General features: G+C 44.2%; 2 protein-coding genes across 3 annotated transcripts in view; one reads left to right on the top strand and one right to left on the bottom strand.

Moving 5' to 3' along the window:
• The window catches only part of LOC129556546 (phosphatidylinositol 3,4,5-trisphosphate 3-phosphatase TPTE2-like), a 66912-nt gene extending 52554 nt beyond the window's left edge, over positions 1-14358 (top strand). Inside the window, exons 22-25 of the mRNA XM_088842729.1 lie at positions 6066-6157; positions 9838-9933; positions 11219-11289; positions 14256-14358. Coding sequence (XP_088698855.1) covers positions 6066-6157; positions 9838-9933; positions 11219-11289; positions 14256-14358 — 362 coding nt within the window. The remainder of the gene's footprint in view (positions 1-6065; positions 6158-9837; positions 9934-11218; positions 11290-14255) is intronic.
• A 3428-nt stretch (positions 14359-17786) lies between these two features.
• The window catches only part of SLC25A15 (solute carrier family 25 member 15), a 32103-nt gene continuing 23596 nt past the window's right edge, over positions 17787-26293 (bottom strand). For both annotated transcript variants that reach the window (XM_055426191.2, XM_055426193.2), the window contains exons 5-7: positions 24078-24247; positions 22336-22494; positions 17787-20876 (exon numbers count right to left, since the gene is read on the bottom strand). In XM_055426191.2, coding sequence (XP_055282166.1) covers positions 20752-20876; positions 22336-22494; positions 24078-24247 — 454 coding nt within the window. In that variant the 3' untranslated portion in view covers positions 17787-20751. The remainder of the gene's footprint in view (positions 20877-22335; positions 22495-24077; positions 24248-26293) is intronic.

The following is a 26293-nucleotide window of genomic DNA, read 5'->3' as shown; positions in this document are numbered from 1 at the left end:
TTTTTTAATGAACATATGTAGTGTTTTTTAAGACATAAATAGACTATAGTACAGTGTAAATATACATTTTTGTATGCACTGGGAAACAGAAAAAAAATTCTCGTGACTTGCTTTATTGCAATATTTGCTTTGTTGTAGTGGTCTGGAAACAAACCCACAGTATCCCTGAGGTATGCCTGTAACGGTATTTATACACACCTCTGTGAGTGTGAAGCTATTCCAAACAGGCAAATAGGCCTTTGGTCTGATGGAGTTTTGATGCATTGCTCGAACATGAACCATGAGAAGAGGAATCGTTTCTCAAAATGCTAAGCTTGAAAATGGTTTTAATAAGTTCTAGCATTTCATAGGCTGCCTCAGTCTGATATCATATCCTAAGACGGTGGACGGCTCTTAATATTTTGAGCTTTACTTAACCTCTGTGGAGATACTGTTAGAACTGTCAAGTGTAGATCTGGAACTAATGCAAATTTATAAGCACTTCAGGGCGAAAACTGGTGGAGAGATTTATGGGTTTAGTTTCCTCGTCTCAGGGCTTCCTAGGTGGCTCAGTGGTAAAGAATCCACATGCCATGCAGGAGACCTGGGTTCGATCCCTGGGTTGGGAAGATTCCCTGGAGAAGGGAAAGGCTACCCACTCCAGTATTCTGGCCCGGAGAATTCCATGGACTGTATGGTCCATGGGGTCGCAAAGAGTTGGACAAGACTGAGCGACTTTCACTTCACTTCTCAGGCTAACATAAAGTAGTGGATTTTAAAAGTCTACTTTGAGACCCATCATGGAGGCTTCCAGACAGAAGCTTGTGCCCTTTGCAGCTGTTCTTATGGTGTGGGACTTGGCTGGCAGTGCCGACTTAAGAAGGCATGCCTGGCATGCTAAAATTCTTGCTGCGCCCACATAAATAAGCAGGCCAAACCCAGGGACACCAGCCCTCGTTTGGAATAAGAATTCTCTCCTTTGAGGGAGATCAAGATGGCAGAGTAGGAGGGTGCTGAGTTTACCTACCCCCAACCCCCGGCCAGAAACACATCAAAAATACAACTCCTTGTGGAGCGACCCGGGGTAGATAAGCTCTTCTACAGCCAAGTCTGTAAAGAAAGCAATTCTGGAGTCTGGCAGGAAGGGAGGAGAAGCAATCTGATTGGGACCTGCACCCTTGGTGGGAGAGCCAGCAGAGGAGGGGGGCTGGTGTCATGGGCTTGGGGATTCTCCCGGAGGAGTGAGGGATTTGAGCTGCACCCCAGCTCACGGTCTGACACCAGGAAGATGGGTCCCCTTGGCTGGTTGGGGTGCTTTTTTAAAAAAATATTTTTATTAGCGGTTTTATTGATTTGCAATTTACCATTCTATCCAAGATTCAATACTAACTTAATTGTCTTTAGTCATTACCTGGGAGTCAGTTTTTAAAAAAACGATTAAATCCTATTAAAGCAACGCTAATGACATTCTGTCAGCTTCAAACTGACTGACACACATCATTACACACAGCACCCTGCATCTGCAGTCTGTTTGTGGAATGGCAGAGCTTGAAAATAACAAATCCCTGTGGCCTCTGGAATTGAAAATGTTAGTAGAAAGGTAACTCACATACCAGAACACAAATGATACTAGAATGCTTAGATGCATCTGATTCTATATTAGCTAAGTGTCAATCACACTTTTGTATCCCCTTAGCAGGTCTGAGCGGAGAAGGCAATGGCAAGCCACTCCAGTACTATTGCCTAGAAAATCCCATGGATGGAGGAGCCTGGTAGGCTGCAGTCTGTGGGGTCGCTAAGGGTCGGACACGACTGAGCAACTTCACTTTCACTTTTCACTTTCACACATTGGATAAGGAAATGGCAACCCACTCCAGTGTTCTTGCCTGGAGAATCCCAGGGATGGGGGAGCCTGGTGGGCTTCCGTCTATGGGGTCACACAGAGTCGGATACGACTGAAGTGACTTAGCAGCGGCAGCAGCAGGTCTGAGAGAAGGCAATGGCAAGCCACTCCAGTCCTCTTGCCTAGAAAATCCCATGGACGGAGGAGCCTGGTAGGCTGCAGTCCATGGGGTCACTAAGGGTTGGACACGACTGAGCGAGTTCACCTTCACTTTTCACTTTCACTTTTCACTTTCACACATTGGAGAAGGAAATGGCAACCCACTCCAGTGTTCTTGCCTGGAGAATCCCAGGGACGGGGGAGCCTGGTGGGCTTCCATCTATGGGGTTGCACAGAGTCGGACACGACTGAAGTGACTTAGCAGCAGCAGCAGGTCTGAAAGCCAGTGAGGCTGAGGGGAGGCTGTGCAACACTGAGACCCCTGCCCTTAAAGAGCAAAGTGGTGGCTAATACACCATTCCAACTGAGGCAGCAGCCTGAAAACTCTGACCAGGGAGGAGGCAACCTTGGCCAGTACTCTTGCTACCCACATTTAGGAGGAGCAAAGCTACTCCAGGGCAGTGACTGACATTGCTGGTGAGAGAGAAACCAGCCCAGAAGTGAGGCACCAACCTCTCTAGCCTGACCCAGCCTCTCACCAGGGAAAAAAGGTGAAACCAGCATAGGATTGTGGCCCTAAGCCCTTGGGGAACTAGTGGGAAAGAACTCCTCCAATGCAGGAGATATAAGAGACATGGGTTCGATCCCTAGGTTGGTATGATCCCCTGGAGAAGGGAAACAACCCACTCCAGTATTCTGGCCTAGAGAATCCCATGGACAGAGGAGTCTGACGGACTACAGTCCATGGAGTCGCAAGGAGTTGGACACAACTGAAGAGACTGAGCATGCATGCACACAAGCCCTTGAGCCCCTGATGTGTCCCAAACCAAGGCGAAGACTGCCATCTCTCTCATTCACACACACACAGGGTCGCACCTGCCTGTGGCTGTAGCCCCTCCATCTCCAGTCCCACCTCCCACCAAGGTGGTGACTCCCAGAGCATCTCAAGGGGAGATGGGACCCACGCTCGCTTCAGGTGCAGCTGTCCCACCAAAGTCACTGGGCACGCCTAGACTGGGTAGGGATGCTTCCACACAAGGACACGCCTTCAAGACCAGGATAGGTAACTGATTCACCTGATTTCATAGAGACAGAGCAAGTTAAACACGATGAGGAGGCAGAGGAGTATCAAATGAAAGAACAAGGAAAACAAAATCCTGTAAAAACTCTGAAGAATAACCTTCCTTTGAGATTATGATCATAACAGAGAGAGAGTGGGGAGACTCTCAGGAAAAAGCGACAGACGGTATCTTCTCCAGGGTTGTCTTCACCGCTCATGGTCTTTAAGCTATTTTACAACTCTAAGTACATCATGAGGAACGCTGGGCTGGATGAAGCACAAGCTGGAATCAAGATTGCCAGGAGAAATATCAATAACCTCAGATATGCAGATGACACCACCATTATGGCAGAAAGTGAAGAGGAACTAAAGAGTCTCTTGATGAAAGTGAAAGAGGAGAGTGAAGAAGTTGGCTTAAAGCTCAACATTCAAAAAACTAAGATCATGGCATCCAGTCCCATCACTTCATGGCAAATAGATGGAGAAACAGTGGAAGCAGTGTCAGACTTTATTTTTCTGGGCTCCAAAATCACTGTAGATGCTGATTGCAGCCATGAAATTAAAAGACGCTTACTCCTTGGAAGGAAAGTTATGACCAACCTAGACAGCATATTTAAAAGCAGAGATAATACTTTGTCAACAAAGGTCTGTTTAGGCTATGGTTTTTCCAGTGGTCATGTATGGATGTGAGAGTTGGACTATAAAGAAAGCTGAGCGCAGAATAATTGATGCTTTTGAACTGTGGTGTTGGAGAAAACTCTTGAGAGTCCCTTGGACTGCAAGGAGATCCAACCAGTCCATCCTAAAGAAGATCAGTCCTGGGTGTTCATTGGAAGGACTGATGCTAAAGTTGAAACTCCAATACTTTGGCCACCTGACCTGAAGAGCTGACTCATTTGAAAAGACCCTGATGCTGGGAAAGGTTGAGGGCAGGAGGAGAAAGGGACGACAGAGGATGAGATGGTTGGATGACATCACCGACTCAATGGACATGGGTTTGGGTGTATTCCAGGAGTTGGTGATGGACACGGAGGCCTGGCATGCTGTGGTTCATGGGGTCGCAAAGAGTCGGACATGACTGAGCAACTGAACTGAAGTCATAGAAAACTGATAATAATGCAAATTATTTTGGGCATAGAAATGCAAATTAGTTGTGTCTAATAGAATGCAATTGCTTATTGACCTGTTTTGTATCTATTTGTAAATTAATTTCATCATTCCTTATCTGCCCACAAACGCAGTACTTTGAACCAGCTACAACATTTGACTGTTTTTTTTTTTTTTCAGGTAATTAATTTATTTTTTATTGGAGGCAAATTATTTTACAATATTATATTGGTTGGTTTTGCCATACATTGATATGAATTTGCCCCGGGTTTACATAAGTTCCCCCTCCTGAACCCCCCTCCCACCTCCCTCCTCCCTTTATCCTCCCTCTGGGTCATCACCGCATGCCAGCCCCGAGCATCCTATAACATGCATTGACCCTGAACTAGTGATTCGTTTCACATATGACAACATACGTGTTTCAATGCCATTCTCCCAAATCATCCCACCCTCACCCTCTCCCATAGAGTCCCAAAGACTGTTCTATACATCTGTGTCTCTTTTTTAAATAAGATTTTTGATGCGTTAAAAAATTGCAAGTACAGGACAGTGCTATGGTATGCAACAATTTCTGTAAAACAATATATATATATAAATTATGTTTATATGTATGATGCTTAGTTGCTCAGTCATGTCCAACTTATTATGATACTTTGGACCATAGCCCACTAGGCTCCTCTACGGGATTTTTCAGGCAAGAATCCTTGAGTGGGTTGCCCTTTTCCTCCTCTTGGGGATCTTCCCAACACAGGGATCAAATCCACATCTCCGGCGTGTCCTGCATTGGATTCTTTAACACGCTGAGCCATCGGAGAAGCCCTGTTTGTATGTATATACACATATAAAACATATAAAACTTGGAGAAAATATATTTGATTATACATACATAAAAATAGAAACTAAATAATAGGGGTTATCTGTTGGGGCTGGCAGACTAAACCGGTGGGGGATAGGTGAAATGGAGACTCTTCCTCTTCTTTATATTTTATTTTTAAATCATGTGATACACTTACAGTATTTGAAAACTTTTTAATGTGTGGGAATTCAAGCTCATAAAACAATGCCCTTGTCGCTTGATAAATATCTTAACGTTTAGCTCTGCATTTCCTGAATTCTAGTTAATATTAGTCAAAACAAGTTCTGCAACTGGATATGACAGAGAGAACTGAGGCAAAGCCATGACTCCTAATGACAAATGAATAATTCAGTGTTAGAACAAAATTATATGAACATGAAATAATATGAGAAAATGATCAAGAATGATAGATAAATGACTTTGTTAGAATATTTGTTTTAGTTCTATACCTTTGGTTCTGTGCATATTTAAGTGAAATATGCAGGGCTGAAACAAAAGCAAGAAAAGTTAATTGGAGGCTTGAGAAACCAACTCTTTGAGGAAATACTAAAATAAGTGGGTCAATTAAATTGGAAAAAAAAAACAAGAGTGGGGCAAAAAACCATTTGTCTGTAAATATATACTGAACACAGCAGAAATGTTTGGATAGCTATCCTGTGTTTTGCATAAACTGGACTTAAATTAAGGCAAGAGGAATTTTAGTTTATTATTAAGAAACATCATGATTGGAAGTCTGAATAAAGCTACACATTAATAAGAAAGGTTTCAAGTCCCCTCCCCTAATTTTTTTTTTGCTAGATAGGTGAGCAGTAAGATTCTTAGAAGCTGAACTGTGTCCTTCTTGTTTTTTGGGTTTTTTCCCTCCAGCCTTAGAAGCTCTGCCTTAGGGGACAGAATTGGACTGAAGCTTTGTCTTTCAAAGACAAAATCCAGGCAAGATCCAAATGATTCAATATTAACACATTGTTAGCTGGGTTCATTTTTTCTTTCTAACCCATATTGTTGATTTTTACACATTCTGATCTTTGCTCTAACCGGTCTAAATTTTTAATTTCATTCAGGTGTTGGAAAAGGCAATGGACATGATCTAAAAGTACAAATAATAATGCAACGAAAGATTGTCTTTTTCTGTTCTGCCTCCAAAAACTGTAGGGTAAGAGAAAGCATGTGAACTGAAAAGTCTGGTGTTTGTTTTAAATCTCAAATCAGTACATTGACCTCCCCAAACCATTTATCACTACAGAGAAAGGCCATGTTGCTTTCTGGTTACCATCCAACTTGGTGTCCCTGGGTTTGGATGTGAGTCAAGAGTTAAACTGATTGTTCAAAATTGTTTTCAGGGTGTTTTCCAGAATACATTTTTGGTTCAGAGTGGTGCTTTGCCCTTCACTTTTCCACAGATGCTAAGCATGTTCCCAGAAACCTATCAGAGTTTTAAATTCATGCCTCTGGTCACTTTTAGCCATGTCCTGTTCTTCTTGGTCATTGTATTATATGGCACTGATTCTGAAATTTCAATGCCCATGAAAATCACCTGCTTCCATATCTTGGCAATTGTAAATAATGCTGCCATGAACATTGGGGTGCATGTATCTTTTTTAATTAATGTTTTTTTCCATATATATACCAAGAAGTGGATTGCTGGGTCATAGTTTTATATTTTTGGTTTTTTGAGAAACCTCCATACTGTTTGCACAGTGGCTGCATCAATTTACTTTTCCACCAACAGTGTTTGAAGTTTCACTTTTCTCCACGTCCTCACCAACATTTGTTATTTGTCATCTTGATGATAGCCATTCTGATGGGTTTGAGATGATAGCTCATTGTGGTTTTAGTTTGTATTTATCTGGTAGTTAACAATGTTGAGCATCTTTTCATGTGCCTGTTGGTCATCTGGATGTCTGTTGGAAAAATGTCTATTCAGGTCTTCTGCCCACTTTTTAATTAAGTTGCTTGTTTTGGTTTCTTTGTTTAATGTTGCAGGAGCTGCTTATATATTTTGGATATTAACCCTTTATCAGTCAAATCGTTGCAAATATTTTCTGCGTTTTTGTTGTCTCCATATTGTCGACAGTGTGCTTTGCTGTGCAAGAGCATGTATGTTTAATTAGGTCCCATTCATTTCTTTTTGCTTGTTTCCTTTCATTTACGAGACAGATCCAAGGAATCCAAAGAATTATTGCCACGATTTACATCAGAGAGTGTTCAGCCTGTGTTTTCCTCTAGGAGTTTTATAGTATCAGGTCTTACATTTAGATTTTAATCCATTTTGAGTTTATCTTTGTACAGGGTGTTAGAAAATGTTCTTTTACACATAGCTGTTCTACTGCCTTTGTTTTGAAGTCTGTTTTGTCTGATGTAAGTATTGCTACTTTCAATAATTGTATTTAGCTCTGATTGGCTCTTTTTAATATCCCTTCGTTGAAGTTCTTACTGTGTTCATTCTTCTTCCAAGTCTGAGTTTCCTTATGGTCATGACTTTGAATACTTTATGAGGTTGATTCCTTATGTCCATTTTGTTGGTTCTTTTTCTGAGGTCTTGTCTTTTTCATTCACTTGGGACATATTCTCATCTCCTCATTTTCCCTGACTGAGTTTGTTTCTTATGTATTAGGTGGATCACCGACATCTGGTTTTGAAGAAGTGGCCTTAGGTAGAAGGTTTCCTATGGGACCCAGAAGATCAATCCCGGCTCGTCTCCAGGGCCAGGGATGTTTTTAGTGTGGGTTGCATGTGCCCACCTGTCGTGTGGCGCCACTGTTGCTGCAGACACGAGTGGATGGCACTGGCCCCCAGGCCGTCTGCCTATGAGGCCTGGCCACGCACGGCTGCTGCAGGTTCACGGGTGGGCAGGGCAGGCCTCAGTGCAGCTGGCTTGGCGCCCAGCTACAACAGTTGCAGATGCAATTGTGATGAGCTTGGTTCCTTAGGGTGGGAGGTGCTTTGGAGGATTGCCAGCTGGGGTGAACACGTGGGGCAGGGCAGGTCTGCAAGAGAACACCGGGGTGGGGCGCATGGTGCTAGCCAGGTAGATGGCAGACGTTTGAAATGGCACATGCCATGCTGGGCCAGCTAAGTGGAAGGGGAATTTTTTACATGAAGCCTGCCAGCTTTTACATGAAGCCTTGTTATCCAGAGGAAGCTTCTGCCTTTGTGGCACTCACCCTGAAGTTTATACACGCACTTCACATACGGTCAGGGCCCCTTTCGAAGTACAGCCTCAGAACTGGGCTCCTCATGAGGGAGTTTGTGCACATGGCCTTTAACACATTACCGACTGGGGGATTTCTGCAGATAACTAATGCCTGTGGCCAGTGATCTGTCATGTAAGTGAATATTGAAACATCTCTGATCAATATCATTTGAGTAGCAGAAGAGGACGGAGAAGGCAATGGCAAGCCACTCTAGTACTCTTGCCTAGAAAATCCCATGGATGGAGGAGCCTGGTAGGCTGCAGTCCATGGGGTCGCTGAGAGTCAGACACGACTGAGCGACTTCACTTTCACACATTGGAGAAGGAAATGGCAACCCACTCCAGTGTTCTTGCCTGGAGAATCCCAGGGAAGGGGGAGCCTGGTGGGCTTTCGTCTGTGGGGTCACACAGAGTTGGACACGACTGAAGTGACTTAGCAGCAGCAGCAGCAGAAGAGGAATTAATATCTCTCTGGTCAGAAGAGCAGGAGTTTCATTTCCCACTGCCTTCCTGCTCTTCTGGATATAAGCCCTGCTGGTTTTTGGAGCCAGATGTTCTGGGGGCTCGTCTTCCCCAGAGCTGGGGTGCCTGATGAGAGGGGCTTGAACCCCTGCTCTCCACAGGGAGAACTTCCACGTTGGTTCCCCTCCCGCCTGTGGGTAGTAGTCACACCAGGCGTACAGGTCTGCTGAGACCACCCATCTCTGCCCTCCTGTCTCAGTGTGGTTTTCTTTCATACCCTCAGTTGTGGCAGAGCTGTCCTGCTGGTCTTCAGGTCATTCGCAGAGTTGTCCCATAGGCAGTTGTAGTTTTGGTGTGTCCGTGGGGGCCGGTGAGCTGGGCACCCTCCTACTCCACCATCTTGATCCTGCCTCGGTGCTCCTTTCACAGACACACATCCTCCCGTGCCCAGCTCAGCGTCTGCCTCCTCAGGGAAGCGCTCTCATTCTTCACCTCCTGATAACCTCCCAGAAGCCCACAACGGCACCCTCCGTCTTTATCATCCAGCTTGACACGTGATTACCTGCCATTCTGCTATTGTTCCTCGCGTGCTTAACTCCCTGAAGCATCATCAGAGTCTGCACTCCCTTTTCTATTTTCACAGGACCGAGCACAGACCTTTCCCACTGTGGGTGCCATCCTCACCCAAGGGTGTATCAGGAACAAAGAAATAGTTTAGTGTCAAAGTCATTCATTCCAGAAACTTGGCCTATCCTTGGTCATTTCATCCAGCTGTCTGCTACAGACAAGGCCAATAATGCCATCAGCACATCTTTTATAAAATGTGATCCATTAGGCACTGCTTTCTGAATGTGCATACTAGCTTTAAAATTGAACTTCTAATGTATTCTCAACATATGAAAATCAGATGACATTAAACAGTAATGTTAACTTGGTTAAGTCTAATGGAAAACTAGATACTTTTCAACAGTGCTGCACCGTAACCTTCAACCACACTGACCTATTAAAAATGTAAACAACAGTATTGCAGCTTTAAAGATTAATATTTATATATGTCGTTACTGAGCTATGAGGCCAAAAGTACGTGATTAAGTATTAGAAGCTGCAATAAGTGAACATGAACCTCACTGTTGTCTCATTATCAGGTTGATAATTCTGAATTCTATGTGTTCATGCAGATATTTCACGATGCTGAAACAGACAGAGTCATAATCTTGCTCTCTAACTGCCCACCTCTGTATGACGACGTAAAAGTGAAATTTTTCTCTTCTTCGGTGAGTAATCAAGAAACAACCTATGCTGTTCATCTTATCTAGTCTTCTGAATGATTCTGATTTGGGATTTCCTTGACTATAATTCCCAATAAGCGAGATGACAGGCAATGTCAACCCCAAGTCGGGGAGGGGAAGAAAACAAGTCAGATTACTATAAAGAATTTTTTAAAATAAGAAAATATGTAAGGAAACCTTTTCTGCTTGTTTTCTACATTCTATACAATTTGCATGTGTTCATTTTCAAGTAAGAAAAAAATACAAAAACCAGGATGTTAAAAACAAAACAATGTCTGTCTTACCACATAGCAGTGATCATATTTTTGCTTTGTATCTTTAAAACACATTTCTCCCCATAACATAAAATACTTTAAAGGGAAGGAGTTTTTGCTTTCCTTGTAATTGATGTATAATTCATTTAAAATAGTATATTTAATCCAATATTTATGAAATATAATGTCTGCCACTGTCATTACATTATCATGAGGGTATAATTATGTTGACCAGTTAGCAAATGTCTGATTATTCTGTATATGGTAATATTCTGTATATAGTAAACTTCTAAGACTCAATTGCTAGTTCATTTTCCTATAACATCATCAACCAGAACTGCCAACAGGTAACTGTGTTGCTCAATTTAAAGCTTATTTCCTTCATCTCCCACTTGCTCCCTGTTGGGAGAGAACTTACTCAGTTTGAAGTGGTAAATGTGTTGAAGCAAGTGACCTGAAAAGTTCCCCTCGAGTAATGGAGCCAGTCTGAGTTCTCTTAATCAGTGATCTCTAAGCAGAAGTGCTAATGTGGGGATGTTGGTTTTATCTGGCCTTTGTGATTTTCAGGCCCATGAGATGAAAGCCCTTTTGGAAATTTTAGCTTTTTCTATCATCATTATCGATAGTGGTTAATTATCTAATGTCGCTGTTCTTTGTAAAAATGGATGATACACTGGGGCAGAAATCGGCATAGTCCTTAGTAGATTCTATTTAGCACTATCCAAACCAGATTAAAATACCAGTGTCTAAATTTATGAATATCTATCATAGAGAAAATACATTTCCTTGAAAATTTTGCTGGAAACGGCAAGAGAAAGGAATGGTAATCTCTTAAAGTCTCCTCCTTGGTGTCTTGAGTGTAATGTTGACTAGAAGTACTGCATTTTAATAACTACAACTATTTGCTGAACACACAAATGAACAAAGGAAGGAATTTTAATCCCTCTGGAATGATTATTTTTCACAGTTACAGGAATACCAAGAACTAATCGTTGTTTTAAACCATGTCTTTTTAGGCTCTTCCTAAATACTACGACAACTGTGCCTTCTTCTTCTGGTTCCATATGTCTTTTATACAAAATAACAGGTATGGCCGTGGAATAATCCAGTAGAAACAGCTTAGTCTCCAACGACTACGTAAGGGGCAATGACAAGCCTTTATTTTAAAGTTATTTGGCTGTGTTGGGTCTTAACTGTGGCACACAGGCTGAGTTGCCACCTGTGGGACTGCTCCGTGGCATGTGGGATCTTAGTTCCCCAACCAGAGATCGAACCTGCATTTTAAGGCAGGTTCTTAACCCCTGGGCCACCAGGGAAATCCCTGACAAGTCTTTTGCTAATTACTCAAACCCAATTTATAGATACCAAAAATTCTTCTGAGTCCCCGTTTTTACTGCCTTATTTATTGTGATCTGGTTATTTTAAAAATATGACTCTTCTTGAGGTCCACTGTTGCATTATCCTCAAGATCCATGCCGTAGGACTGTGTTATAAAACATCCTGTCACCAGATCTTGCCTAGTAACAAGTCCTTCCCGTGCAAGTTCAATATGAGTCTGTTTAGCACCTCAAATATAGCAGGTCCCCAGTACGTGCTAGGAAAGGTTGGGGGCGGGAGGAGAAGGGGACAACCAAGAATGAGATGGCTGGATGGCATCACCGACTCTGTGGACATGAGTTTGAGTGAACTCCGGGAGTTGGTGATGGACAGGGAGGCCTGGCGTGCTGTGATTCATGGGGTCGCAGAGAGTCGGACACGACTGAGCGACTGAACTGAACTGAACTGAGTATGTGCTGATTTACTGATGACCAAACAATGCCATATTCTATGCCACAGTAAGGCATCACCCAGGGAGGCTTCCACTAGTTTAAAAGCTGGCTGACACACTTCTATTTTACACTTCTATGTTTCGGGCAGAAGTTACAAGCCACAGTAAGTACTGATGAAGACAGCTTTAAAAAATTATGAATAGTCTCCCATAAAAAATGTTCTAATAACTAAATTGGATAATCTATTGACTTCATGGGAAATAGATGGAAAAACAGTGGAAACAGTGTCAGACTTTATTTTTTGGGGCTCCAAAATCACTGCAGATGCTGATTGCAGCCATGAAATTAAAAGACGCTTACTCCTTGGAAGGAAAGTTATGACCAACCTTGATAATATATTAAAAAGCAGAGACATTACTTTGCCAACCAAGGTCCGTCTAGTCAAGGCTATGGTTTTTCCCGTGGTCATGTATGGATGTGAGTGTTGGACTGAAGAAAGCTGATTGCCAAAGAATTGATGCTTTTGAACTGTGGTGCTGGAGAAGACTCTTGAGAGTCCCTTGTACCGCAAGGAGATCCAACCAGTCCATTCTAAGGGAGATCGATCCTGGGTGCTCATTGGAGGGACTGATGCTGAAGCTGAAACTGCAATACTTTGGCCACCTCATGCGACGAGTTGACTCACTGGAAAAGACTGATGCTGGGAAAGGTTGGGGGAGGGAGGAGAAGGGGACGACCGAGAATGAGATGGCTGGATGACATCACCGACTCGATGGACATGAGTTTGAGTGAACTCCGGGAGTTGGTGATGGACAGGGAGGCCTTGCGTGCTGTGATTCATGGGGTTGCGGAGAGTCGGACACGACTGAACTGAACTGAACTGATTGACTTGAAGATTATGCCAAAGAACCTCTATCATATGAACCTCATTCCTACATCTAGAAGTTCCCCACTTCTCTTGTCCTGTGGTGCTGAAAGTTTGAGATTGGTATCACCATCCCATCCCATCCAAGGAAAAACAATATACAAAAAATCGTACAGGAGTTTTGAAGAAGTGGTTGTGATTATATATGGCCTGAGTTGACAGTTCTCCTGATATACAATTCTAGCCTTTTCTTCAAATGTGGATGCCCTCTCATCGCACCTCAAGTTCCAGGAAGGCAACAATACACCTACAATGCACACACACACTTAGTGGATTTCGATAGAATGAACTTTAGATGTGACAAAACTTTACCAGATTTTTTCCCCCTTGGATGTGCTTGTGATCAGTTGTGTCCAACTTTTTGCAACCCCATGGACTGTATAACCCACCAGGCTCCTCTGTCCATGGGATTCTCTAGGCACGAATACTGGAGTGGGTTGCCATTCCCTTCTCCAGGGAATCTTCCCAACCCAGGGATCGAAGTGTGCCGAGTCTCCTGCACTGGCCAGCAGATTCTTTACTACTGAGACACCAGGGAAGCCCCCCTGGATGTTTACAGATGGAAAACTTTGACTCATAACGAGCAAAATCCCTCAAAATTGACATCATTTTGAGGTGATGGAACTTCATTTGGTGCTACTTCTCTGAAGCGGTTCTTGCTGAAGGAAAGTTTTTTCCTTTAAAACACCATGGTTGTATTAGAGAGGCAACAAGTTCCATCACTTTTCTCCTCGCTTTTATATAGTTCCTCAAGATTTAACATTTAGATTTCTGTACTACTGGGTGAAGCTGTTTGTATTACAAGACTTAATTCATCCAAAATGCCTACTTCATAATTTAAAAAGACACGTGTTTATCCTGGGTTTTAATACACATCCAGTCTGATTTCTCACACAGCAATTTATTAAATACAGATGTTAATTCCAAAGGCAATATTAAAAGAATCAGTGACACATTGTTACTCAAGGTTATATTTTTGTCTCTTAATAGAGAGTTGGGGCTTCCCTGGTGGCTCAGAGGTTAAAGCGTCTGCCTCCAATGCGGGAGACCCGGGTTCGATCCCTGGGTCGGGAAGATCCCCTGGAGAAAGAAATGGTAACCCACTCCAGTATTCTTGCCTGGAGAATCCCATGGACGGAGAAGCCTGGTAGGCTACAGTCCAAGGGGTCGCAAAGAGTCGGACGCGACTGAGCGACTGAATGGAACGGAACGGAATAGAGAGTTGAGCTTAGAAAGCTATCTAGATGCAAAGCTGAGACTGATGGTAGCCAGTGAGGCTTTAAAACAAGAGTGCCCTACAGCATGGGTTTTCTGTTAGCCCTAAAATAAAATGTAAAGAAAATTTTTTTTCTATTCTAGGCTTTATCTTTCAAGAAGTGAATTGGATAATCCCCATAAAATAAAAGCATGGAAAACTTACAGTCCAGAGTTTGCAGTTGAGGTATACTTTGATGACATTTAAGTTGTTCCTGGTATCTGATTAAGACTAGTTCCCCTTCTAGGCTAGAATCATGTTCTTCCCAATCCTTGCTACATATTTATATCTTTTAAACCTATGTCCTTGCTGATATGTTTATATTTACATACATGTACATATGTTCTTGAGAAATCTATTAAATATATACAAGGGAGAATGTCAATGGCAGTATTTTTTTTGGAAGGACTATACATCACACAGAGTTTTCGTCTGTATTAAGTTTGAAACAGTACACTGAACACTAGTTATTACTTTTAAGAACTTACAAATAAAACTTTCCTACCAAAATAAGACTTAAAGACTGCAGTTTCCCCTAATACTGTGGGTCTGTAACTTCAGATGTTAGAAGGTAATTTCTTTCCTCTATTTGACTTACAAACTATTAACAATGATCGGAATGGCAACAAAAACTATCTTAAAACCCAGAGAAATGTTCACACCAGCAGCCTCCCACCCCCAACACGGGTTTTGTTTTTTTTTTACTCCAAGCACCGCACAGAGCTCGGCAAGCTTCCTTAAATTATACACAGGGCATCAAGGGAGGGTAAAAGAATCTTCAGTAACCTCTGCTTTTGTCCATCGTTCAGTTCAGTCGCTCAGTCGTGTCCGACTCTTTGCGACCCCATGAATCACAGCACACCAGGCCTCCCTGTCCATCACCAACTCCCAGAGTTCACCCAAACTCACCTCCATCGAGTCGGTGATGCCATCCAGCCATCTCATTCTCTGTCGTCCCCTTCTCCTCCTGCCCCCAATCCCTCCCAGCATCAGAGTCTTTTCCAGTGAGTCAACTCTTCACATGAGGTGGCCAAAGTATTGGAGTTTCAACTTTAGCATCAGTTCTTCCAATGAACACCCAGGACTGATCTCCTTATAGTCCAAGTGTCTCTCAAGAGTCTTCTCCAGCACCACAGTTCAAAAGAATCAATTCTTCGGCGATCAGCTTTCTTCACAGTCCAACTCTCACATCCATACATGACCACTGGAAAAACCATAGCCTTGACTAGACGGACCTTTGTTGGCAAAGTAATGTCTCTGCTTTTGAATATGCTATCTAGGTTGGTCATAACTTTCCTTCCAAGGAGTAAGCGTCTTTTAACTTCATGGCTGCAATCAGCATCTGCAGTGATTTTGGAGCCCCCAAAAATAAAGTCTGACACTGTTTCCACTGTTTCCCCATCTATTTCCCATGAAGTGATGGGACCAGATGCCATGATCTTACTTTTCTGAATGTTGAGCTTCAAGCCAACTTTTTCACTCTCCTCTTTCACTTTCATCAAGAGGCTCTTTAGTTCTTCTTCACTTTCTGCCATAAGGGTGGTGTAATCTGCATATCTGAGGTTATTGATATTTCTCCTGGCAATCTTGATTCCAGCCTGTGCTTCCTCCAGCCCAGCGTTCCTCATGATGTACTCTGCATATAAGTTAAATAAGCAAGGTGACAATATACAACCTTGATGTACTTCTTTTCCTATTTGGAACCAGTCTGTTGTTCCATGTCCAGTTCTAACTGTTGGTTCCTGACCTGCATACAGGTTTCTCAAGAGGCAGGTCAGTTGGTCTGGTATTCCCATCTCTTTCAGAATTTTCCCCAGTTTATAATGATCCACACAGTCAAAGGCTTTGGCATAGTCAATGAAGCAGAAATAGATGGTTTTCTGGAACTCTCTTGCTTTCTCCATGATCCAGCGGATGTTGGCAATTTGATCTCTGGTGCCTCTGCCTTTTCTAAAACCTGCTCGAACATCTGGAAGTTCACGGTTCACGTATTGCTGAAGCTTGGCTTGGAGAATTTTGAGCATGACTTTACTAGCGTGTGAGATGAGTGCAACTGTGCGGTAGTTTGAGCATTCTTTGGCATTGCCTTTCTTTGGGACTGGAATGAAAACTGGCTTTTTCCAGTCCTGTGGCCACTGCTGAGTTTTCCAAATTTGTTGGTATATTGAGTGCAGCACTTTCACAGCATCATCTTTCAGGATTTAAAATAGCTCAACTGGAATTCCATTACCTCCACTAGCTTTGTTCGTAGTGATGCTTTCTAAGGTCCACTTGACTTCACATTCCAGGATGTCTGACTCTAGGTCAGTGATCACACCATTGTGATTATCTTGGTCGTGAAGATCTTTTTTGTACAGGTCTTCCGTGTATTCTTGTCACCTCTTCTTAATATCTCTGCTTCTGTTAGGTCCATACCATTTCTGTCCTTTATCAAGCCCTGAAATCAAAGGGAACATTTGCCTAGAGCAATCTAGATTTTAAAATCCACCACCCCCGCCCCCAACCAGCTTCACCCAAGCTTGGAGAACTTTGGAGTAAGGTCAGGTTTTCATTATAGACACTGGTTAGCCCTGTGTCCACAGGGAATCACTATTTTCTCTTTGGTTCAGCTCAGTTCAGTCGCTCAAGTCGTGTCCGACTCTTAGCGACCCCATGAACCACAGCACGCCAGGCCTCCCTGTCCATCACCAACTCCCGGAGTTTACCCAGACTGATGTCCATTGAGTCGGTGATGCCATCCAACCATCTCATCCTCTGTTGTCCTCTTCTCCTCCTGCCCACAATCTTTCCCAGCATCAGGGTTTTTTCAAATGAGTCAGCTCATCACATCAGGTGGCCAAAGAATTGGAGTTTCAGCTGCAGCATCAGTCCTTTCAATGTACCAGGTGCTATTTTATTTTAAGTGCCTTCACAGGCGTAATTGTCCTTAAAAACAGTTCTACGTTGGCTTTCTTATCTGAGCAATTTTACTTTTATTGGCAAGGCTCTCAACAATCTATCCTTGGTTGAATTTATCAGGAGATGAAAGGGAGCACTCATGAGCACCTGCGCCTCTGCTAAAACACAGAACACCCATTCCTGAAAAACCTCACACTGCTAAAAGTGTGAAAGTGTTTGTTAATCATGTCTGACTTTTTGTGACCTCATGGATGCAAAAAGTCAACTTCTTTTTGTGACCCCTGTCTGCTTCCTCTGTCCATGGGGATTCTTAGGAATACTGGAGTGGGTTGCCATGCCTTCCTCCAGGGGATCTTCCCGACCCAGGGTTGGAACCCAGGTCTCCCACGTTGCAGGCAGATTCTTTACCATCTGAGCCACAAATAAGGTTTGGGAGGCTGAGGCAGACCACTCCGATGCAGCAGTGTTGGAACAGCACTCTGGCTACTCAGGCTGGCAGCCCCAGTCAGTATTTGAGAGACACTAGACCATCAGTTTACAGAGGAGGGCTGGTGGGTGCCAACCGAGCAGAGATGGGAGGAGACCTCCGAGGGGCCACGTGATGGAGTGAAGGCCCTGCAGGTGCTTCTTTTCCTCTCAAAACAACCCCCAAAGGGTCCCAGCTGCCAGTGCAGCTGCCCAGCCAGAAAAATCATCCTCCCCTCTCCCTGCCCCCCCCAATGCCCCGCCCCCTTGGAGGAACTGATCTTGGACGGAAAGGCTTTCAAATTCCTTCCACATTATGTCTCCATTATTCCCTGTAGTTTGGGTTACAGAAACGTGTAAGGACAGGTTATTTCCTTTGAAATTCCTGCAGCCATCATCTGCGGAGGAAGATCAGCTGGCAGGCTTATGTGAATGAGGAAAAAAGTAAGGAGAGTACGATCTAGCTTTAATACTGGCAAAAGTTGGGAAACCAAATTTTTCAGAATCTTGACTTTTGAAATAGAGGAGATTACAGTTGGGGGTTTTTCTTCCCTAACCTTCCAAAGTGCATCAAAATTTCTGGCAACTATGAGCAGTCACCTAATACTGCTTTTGCTCATAAAGAGAACTTGCTCAGGGCCACTTGCAGGCCTGCTTTCCTAGAACCTGGTGCAAATAGTTGTTAAACAACTTGAGAAACTTATGAGAATATCAGAACGATATTGGTTTACTTGAATAGAATTTACTGACCTGGAGGGACCTCCCTGGCAGCCCAGTGGTTTAGACTCTGTGCTTCCAATGCAAGGGATGCAAGTTCAATCCCTGGTTAGGGAACTAAAAGCCCACGAGCTGCGTGGTATAGCAAACAAGAATTTACTGACCTGGAATAGAACTATCCAAACTTGTATCAAGAAGTTTATTTTAAAAAATAGTATGGCATCCTGGCAAATCAATCACATCACATCCACAGCCTGGTGGAGGGAAAGTAATTTTTGTGGGCCAAGTTTCATCACTGCAGTGCATAGATAACATGGATTTTTATCAGTAGTTGTTGTTTTACATCAGGAATTTTGTTGACAAAGAACAATGCTAACTGCAATAAAACCACCACCTTGAAATATCACCATACATGACCCAAGCATTCCTGACAGTTGGTTCTTTGCATGTATGTACTTAAATCATATAGTCACCTATTAGGCAAATAATTTAATGACAAAACACAAGAATTTCTTTAAACATAGTATTTCAAGCTACTATATTTTGTCTGGAGTACACAGCTGAAATGGTACAAATTGTACCTAAATACTGAACTATGAGTTAAGAGAATAGAATGAAACAAACAAAAACACAATTCTGACTTAAGTTCCCATTCCTTACTCCCATTCACTCTTGACTTGCCCCAGATGGTTTCTGTTGAAGAAATTCAGTTACATCTTTGCAGGACAACACAGGAGAAGTAGCACTGCCAGTGGGCTCTGGAGGAAGCCTCTTCCTGGGGAAACCAGTCCCATTTGCTATTCTGGCTTCAGTCCAGGCCTGTCTAGATGAAGCACTACTCAGTAGATACTGACCATTTAAATATGGAGAAAAGGTAGGTAGAAAAATGCTTTTTAAGAAAAGGCAAACGGAAGACCAGGCATAACAGGAACCCATCGGGCACAACGCTGAGCAGCCTGCCTTCCTGACCTCCTGGCTTCCGGCAGGTGGCTACAGTCACCACCGAGGCTTCGGGGAGAACAAAAAGCTTGCAGAAACTAGAGGTTTCCCACAGGGACAGACAAACGGCTGAGGACTGTTACTCACAACATATCAGCCGCTCAGGCCAATTAACACCTCTTTATCAGATCCCCGGGTGGTCCTGGGACCGGGACAGGACAGCTTCCTTACACCAGACAACAGAAAATAGCTGCCCCTCCCAAGTCTGTAGAAACCCAATGAACTAGGGTTTGTGAGTAGTGCAGACAAACGGCATAGTTTAATAAAATGACTTGTTTCCTTAATCAAGTCACACCCCAGAGACAACATCGCTGAAATTCACGACGGCCAGAGGCCCACGTCAAAAGTCTCTCATGCTGGAAAAGCCCGACCAGGAGTGAGGGATCCTGAGACAAAAATTCAGCCCAGCTCACCTAACACCCCTCACGGGGAGGGCAAGTCCTAAGGATGTCTGAGGGGAGAGCTCTTCGCCCAGGAGCATCCTATCCCCAGATGCAGAGCCAGAGCCCCTCTGGGCTTCCGCAGTCCGCTCCCTGGAAGGGCTTCTGATTGGCGGAGGAAAAGGAGGGCGTGGCCCAAAGCGGATAGAGAGTCCAATAGAATCGCTGGATCCCCACCCAGGCCAGGACCCAGAGACAGAAAGCAGCTCAGGGGAGCTGTCAGCCACCAGCTTCACCAAGCACCACGGCGGCGCCGTCCCCTCAGCCCCTTCCTCTAGCTCAAGCCCAGCAGAGGGGAGTCCCTTGGGACAGGAGGGAGAAGCCGGCCCGGGCTGCTTCTCAAAGGCTCCGGGCCACACCCAGCCCTATGTCGGGGCGCAGAATGTGGTCCTACCTGGAAGATGATTGGCACTGTTTCCACAGAGGAGCATCCCAGGAGAATCCAGCATGCTTCCTCTGAAACGTCAGTCGAGAACGTGAAAGCCAGACCAGTATGCGGGTACATTCTCCTTTTTAAAATCTAGAAGGACATCTTAAGTTTTCAAGCACCACAGGAAAACGTTTTAAAAACTGTACCCACTTAGTATAGTTAGTGTACGTGACCCTACATCTAGAATGGATTACGCATTTATAACCATCCTCATGAAACATGGTTACCTCAGTTTTTTTTTTTTTTCTGATGCGACTTGAGATGAAACATGGAACTACACTGTGCTTCACTCACAGCCCATAACCATCTAAACTGCGTGGCCACATACAGGTTTATGCAAAAACCCTTGATATAGTTCTACTCAGCCCTCCAGATTAGGTATACCTCGGACCAGCAGCCCACCTACCCTGCATGTCCCACCATGGACAAGAGCAGCAGCTTTTCTATTTCAATACAACTATGGGCAGAAATTATATGCTATAAAATAGAGGCTCTTCTATAAAGTTTAAGGCAGAAGAATGGAAGACAAAAAAATAATAATAATTTGCATGAAATCAAAATAACTCCACATTGGTCTTGTACTCTTTGAAACCCTGAGATGAACTGCAGTCCTCAAATCCCTGCACTTGGATCGAGGTTTGCTGCAACGCTTCAGTATGCTTCGAACTGGTTCATCATCAACTTCCTGCTGTATTCATAGGCCAAGAAGAGGGCCCCATTGGCAGGGAACGCGCGAATCAAGGTAGGTTTCAGTCCAGAATATAAGGCCAGTACTCCTAGAAGACAAAGGGGTGATCAAAGACCAAGATCCCTCCCCCTTCTTCTTGCAGATATCCCACGAACCCGCACAGCATGGATATTTTTATACTTACAAATCCAGACAATAGAGCTAAAACCCAACAGTTATGGAGCAGGTTTCCCTGGGCTAATGGAACTCAACAGTCTAGTGGAAACAAGGGCAAGGGCAGGTCTCCCAGTAAAGCTGGTGGACGTTCATCAATCCCATTTCTGTTAACCCCTGGTAGATGGATGTGGCAGAGCGGGGCCACATGGGCCGACAGAAGGCAACCAGAGTCACAGATGGCAGCAGCTCTGCAGCTTCACGTGGGGGCGAGGACCATGAGGCAGTGGGCCAGGAGAAAGAACGTGGATGGGGTCAGAAATCTGACTGGTATCAGGTTTCTAGTATCGTACTGCCCAAGGCGGTTCTGAAGATCCAATCAGATAAAGGAGGTGTAAGTACTTGGGGGCGGGAGGAGAAGGGGACGACGGAGAATGAGATGGCTGGATGGCATCACCAACTCTGTGGACATGAGTTTGAGTGAACTCCGGGAGTTGGTGATGGACAGGGAGGCCTGGCGTGCTGTGATTCATGGGGTCGCGGAGAGTCGGACACAACTGAGCGACTGAACTGAACTGACTGAAGTACTTTGTAAAACTTTGAAGTGTAATGCAAATTGAAAGGGGGTTACTGGGGCCTTTCCTGGTGGTCTAGTGGCTAAGACTCCTCGCTCCCATTGAAGGGGGCCCAGGTTTGATCCCTGGTCAGAGAACTAGATCCCACATGCTGCAACTAAAGATTCTGCATGTCGCAATGAAGATTGAAGATCTCACATACTGCAACTGAGACCCGGTGCAGCCAAATAAAAAAGCTCTCAAGAGACGTGCATGTGCCAAGTTTTAAGATGCATAGTGAATGCTAGAGGGACTGGTCTTTACTCACCAGTAGCATAAAATCAACTTTCCACAACCGCTATTTTAAAAAGTCTTTATCCTCCAAAACCTGACAGCAAATAACCTTCAGAAACTGCTTAGTGCCTTTCTCATTCCAGAAGTCTTAGCACTAAGGATGTACACTGTTTGAAATGTCTTAGTGATTCCATTAGAGCTCAGCTTCTGATAATATTGCTTAAAACAAGTGGTGCTAACTTCGAAACATCTGTCCTCTTAGACAAAAGTATATACTTTAAAAATGCCCTTCAGGCTATTAAGAAAAAAAAATCCTGGCCTAGAGGTTAGGAGTCAGGAACTTTAAACATTCTTGAGAATAATGAAAGAACCTAAAGAAAGGGGTTTGAAAACAAATCCACAAGTGTGGGTTATATACACAGTTAGAAAAGGTTATGAGGTGGGGGAAATAGAGCCATTATCCATGTGATCAACCTCAACAAGACTAGCGGCGAAATGACTGCTCTCTGTACACACCACCTCTGGTTTGGCCAATGGCAGACTCACCTTCATTTTTCATGATGCTTATAAAGGTTCCGATAAATCCCGCCTGTTTTCCAGACATGGAAAGAACTTGAATCCTGGATTTGATACAATCCACTGGGTAAACAGCAAGCCACAGGCAGATTCCACCAAATCCACCACTTAACATCAAAGGGACAGGGCCTAGAGAAGAAAATGAGCAAATGGTATTTCGTCTTGAGCACAGGTGATGTGACATTTCCAGAGGTCAGTGCAGCAGTGACTGCTGCTGCCGCTTAGTCACATTAGTCATGTCCAACTCTGTGCGACCCCACAGATGGCAGCCCACTAGGCTCCTCTGTCCCTGGGATTCTCCAGGCAAGAATGCTGGAGTGGGTTGCCATTTCCTTCTCCAAGCAGTGACTGCAGGTGGGTGCAATTACCAACACGGAAGCTGTGCAGCACAGTTCTCTGGGGCAACGATCTAAGAGCACAGGGTCCTTGTGATAGCCTGGGGGCATCCCTCATGATGCCAGGACCAGGTTCAGCTCCAGTGAGCGTCAGATTTAGGCTGGTCACTGTGGCCCTCCTGCCCTGGCCTCCAGAGGCCTGCCCCCCACCCCCCACCAGAACCAGCAGGCCCCAGCAGCATGGCAACACCCTGCCACGAGGAGTAAGAACAGAGGCCACGGAAACACAGGCTGCATCTTTTTTCAACTTTCTCTTAAGTATTTTAATATATTAATACCCTACAGCCCTGATTCTCCCTTTACTTTAGTGAAAATCTAAAGTTATCTTATTAAACATGACAGTTAAGCCTGGGAGCACGATGATCCTCAGAACAGGTCCAAAACACTGAATGGAGGTGTTTAAGAAAAAAAATGTAATCACCCCCGAGCCAAGCACTGGGTCAAGCCACTAATGAGGATAAACGAGAAGCAAGGACCCTTCTCATTGCTCTCAGAATATTATCTATCAAGGGGACTTCCCTGGTGGTCCGGTGGTTAAGATCACCTTCCACTGCTGAGGGGCGTGGTTTTGATCCCTGGTCAGAGAGATAAGATCCCACATGCTACACAGCCAAAAAAACCCAAAACACAAAACAAGCAATGTTGTAACAAATTCAATAAAGACTTTTAAAAAAAATGGTCCACATCCTAAAAAATCTTTGGAAAAAACAACAACACTGTCAAGATTTACTAAGTTTAAGCTTATTCAGAGATTCTTTACAGGTGATTTCCCCCAGGAAAAATGATTAAAATTTCCATTCCTTAAAATGGACCCAGAGAGAATGCACAAATGGTATTCCGGTAAAATAAGTTTGGGAAGTCTTGTTCCAGTCCCTGCCTTGAGGAAATTACCTAGGTGGGAGGAAGGTGATAGCTACCACCTGCCACCACGGTTACTTCCTGTCATCCAGAGGCGCCTAGGGCCAGGCGGACCCGCCACAAGGGGGCGCCGTGCACAGATTCCATAGCAACCGCCACCACCTGGATACTTTGGCCACCTGATGCGAAGAGCTCATTTGAAAAGATCCTGATGCTGGGAAAGATTGAGGGCGGGAGGAGAAGGGGACGACAGAGGATGAGATGGTTGGATGGCATCACCGACTCGATGGACATGGGTTTGGGTGGACTCCGGCAGTTGGTGATGGTCAGGGAGGCCTGGCGTGCTGTGATTCATGGGGTTGCAAAGAGTCGGACATGACTGAGCAGCTGAACTGAACTGAACCACCACTGGGAAGCCAACACTTCAAACCCACCTGTGGTCCCCGCCAACAGGCTTACCTAATTCGTCTTTCGATCTTCCCGAGGCAAAAAATGACCGGCTCAGTTCATAGCCACCAAAAAAGAAGAAGTAGCCTGGTACTTCTCGAAGTAAAGTACTTGTGAGTCCATGGTAGAAGCCCAAGGGGCCATCCTTCCTAAAGACAGTCTTCACGACAGACCAGACTGTGCTGGGTGGAGACACAGGGTGACAGACAGTTAGGACAACGTTCACACCCATCCCACAGACCTGACAGAGCTCTGACCACCAAGCAGCTCATTTTATAAACAGAGCTACCAGAATTCCAGCCCTAAAAGACTTCTGTGGGAAGGAAATCTCTCAAACAGATACAATTATTTTATAACAAGTTTATTTCATCACTTGAGCTAGTCCATGTAAAGACATTTTATTAAAATGAATGCATACATTTCTAGAAATCATTATCAAAGATCTAAAAGAGCCAATTACACCATTTTTTTCAACAGTAAGTGAAACTGCAATGAGATTGTCCAAACTCAGCGAGAATAAAATGGCATTGTTCATGCCCAGTCCCCTTACCGCCCTTGATTTCTATCTCTTCAGCCTTTCTTTTGAGCTGGTGTATTTTGAGCGAACTGGTTGTTCAGCTGTTTAGGGTTTTGTTTTGCTTCCATCCAGGGAAGTGAGCAAGGAGCCTTACATGTTACTTAAAGGCAAGAACAAAAGAAATTCCAAGAACTGAACAGGCTAGACGCACCCAGTATTTAGTTCTTACAGAGGCAGGTGTCTAAGAATTTTTTACTTGAAGCAGATCAGAGCCTGAGGCAGCCAGACACGGCACTCTCTGTGCAGGCTCTTCTTCCTGATGGTCTCGGGGGGGGGATGGGGGGTGGGCAGGCCTGTTCCTGATAGCACCAGAAACCAAGCCTATTGGCTTGGCAAGCCCCTCACTCCTCACTGTGTTCTCAATAGGTGACCTGACTTGGACCAGAGACAGATCAGGCTCCAGGTAACAAAGGCCACCTGCTTTTATTGATGATCTGCCTTCCCGGGCATTATCCACTAGCCAGTCCCTGCTTGCAGTGCCCTCTCCTTCTATATTGAAGAAGTAATGTAATCCAGGGTTTCCCTGATGCCTCAGCAGGTAAAGAACCCAGCTGCCAATGCAGGAAACACAGGAGACATGGGTTCGATCCCTGGGTGGGGACGATCCCCTGGAGAAGGGCATGGCAGCCCATTCCAGTGTTCTTGTCTGGAGAATCCCATGGACAGAGGAGCCTGGCAGGCTCCGAAGGGTCACAAGTGGTTGGACACGACTGAGCATCAGTCGATGCATGCACGCACAAAGTAATTCAACTCAACACAGTTAGCCTAGTTCCAATCCAGGTCTCAACCCTCAGCTACCATATCCCCAGCTTGGGCACTGCTGTACCTAAAACAGCGTGTCCATCTACCAGAGTCCTTTGGATCTAACAATTACTTTTTTAAAAATACTTTACTTTCAAGAGACAACTTTCTGGGTGCTGTTAATGCACTATTCATCTGGGCACCAGGTGACAAAAAGGTTCACTTGTGACTATTTGTGGTACTGCACACTTAAGATTTCCTATGATTTCTGGGTGTTTCTGTTACTGTGTGTACACTGTATTTCAGTGGAAAAAAGCATTAAAGACTTTTGAACTTCTAGGCTATGTTGTAATGAATCTCTTGGCTGCAGGAAACAGGGTGCTGTTACGAACACCGTTTTCATTGGAAGGAAACTGACGACTCGGGAAATGGTCAGTTTATCTACCAGTTTTTCCCAGCAGTTTATTTATTGGCTTTTGAGTTAACCTGAGCAATATCCATAACCAAACCTTAAGTTAGTTAAGATAAACAAGCAAATTTTGGGATAAATAAGGATAATACATTGCTGTTTAATTCAAATAATAATAATGTATATGTTTCATATATTCATGGGATAACTCAATTACTGAAGACTTGCTAAGCTTACCAGGGTTTGATGAATGTTTTCAGAATTTGGGCCCTTTGTAGGTATACTTAAAGGACTTCTTCTTGTTGTTTAGTCACTAGGTCATGTCTGACTCTCTGTGATCCCATGTATTGTAGCCTGCCAGGCTCCTCTGTCCGTGGGATTCTCAAGGCAAGAATACTGAAGTGGGAAGCCATTCTCTTCTCCAGGGGCACTTGAAGGATTAGGGAAGGGGTAAAAGAAGTTACCACCAGGATCTAGTGTGATCAGCATGAGCACCAATGT

Source organism: Moschus berezovskii, chromosome 13, assembly GCF_049115385.1.
Source record: "Moschus berezovskii isolate FMDL1 chromosome 13, NW_MosBer_1.0, whole genome shotgun sequence".
NCBI lineage: Eukaryota > Metazoa > Chordata > Mammalia > Artiodactyla > Moschidae > Moschus > Moschus berezovskii.
This window is presented reverse-complemented; position numbering and strand designations above follow the sequence as displayed.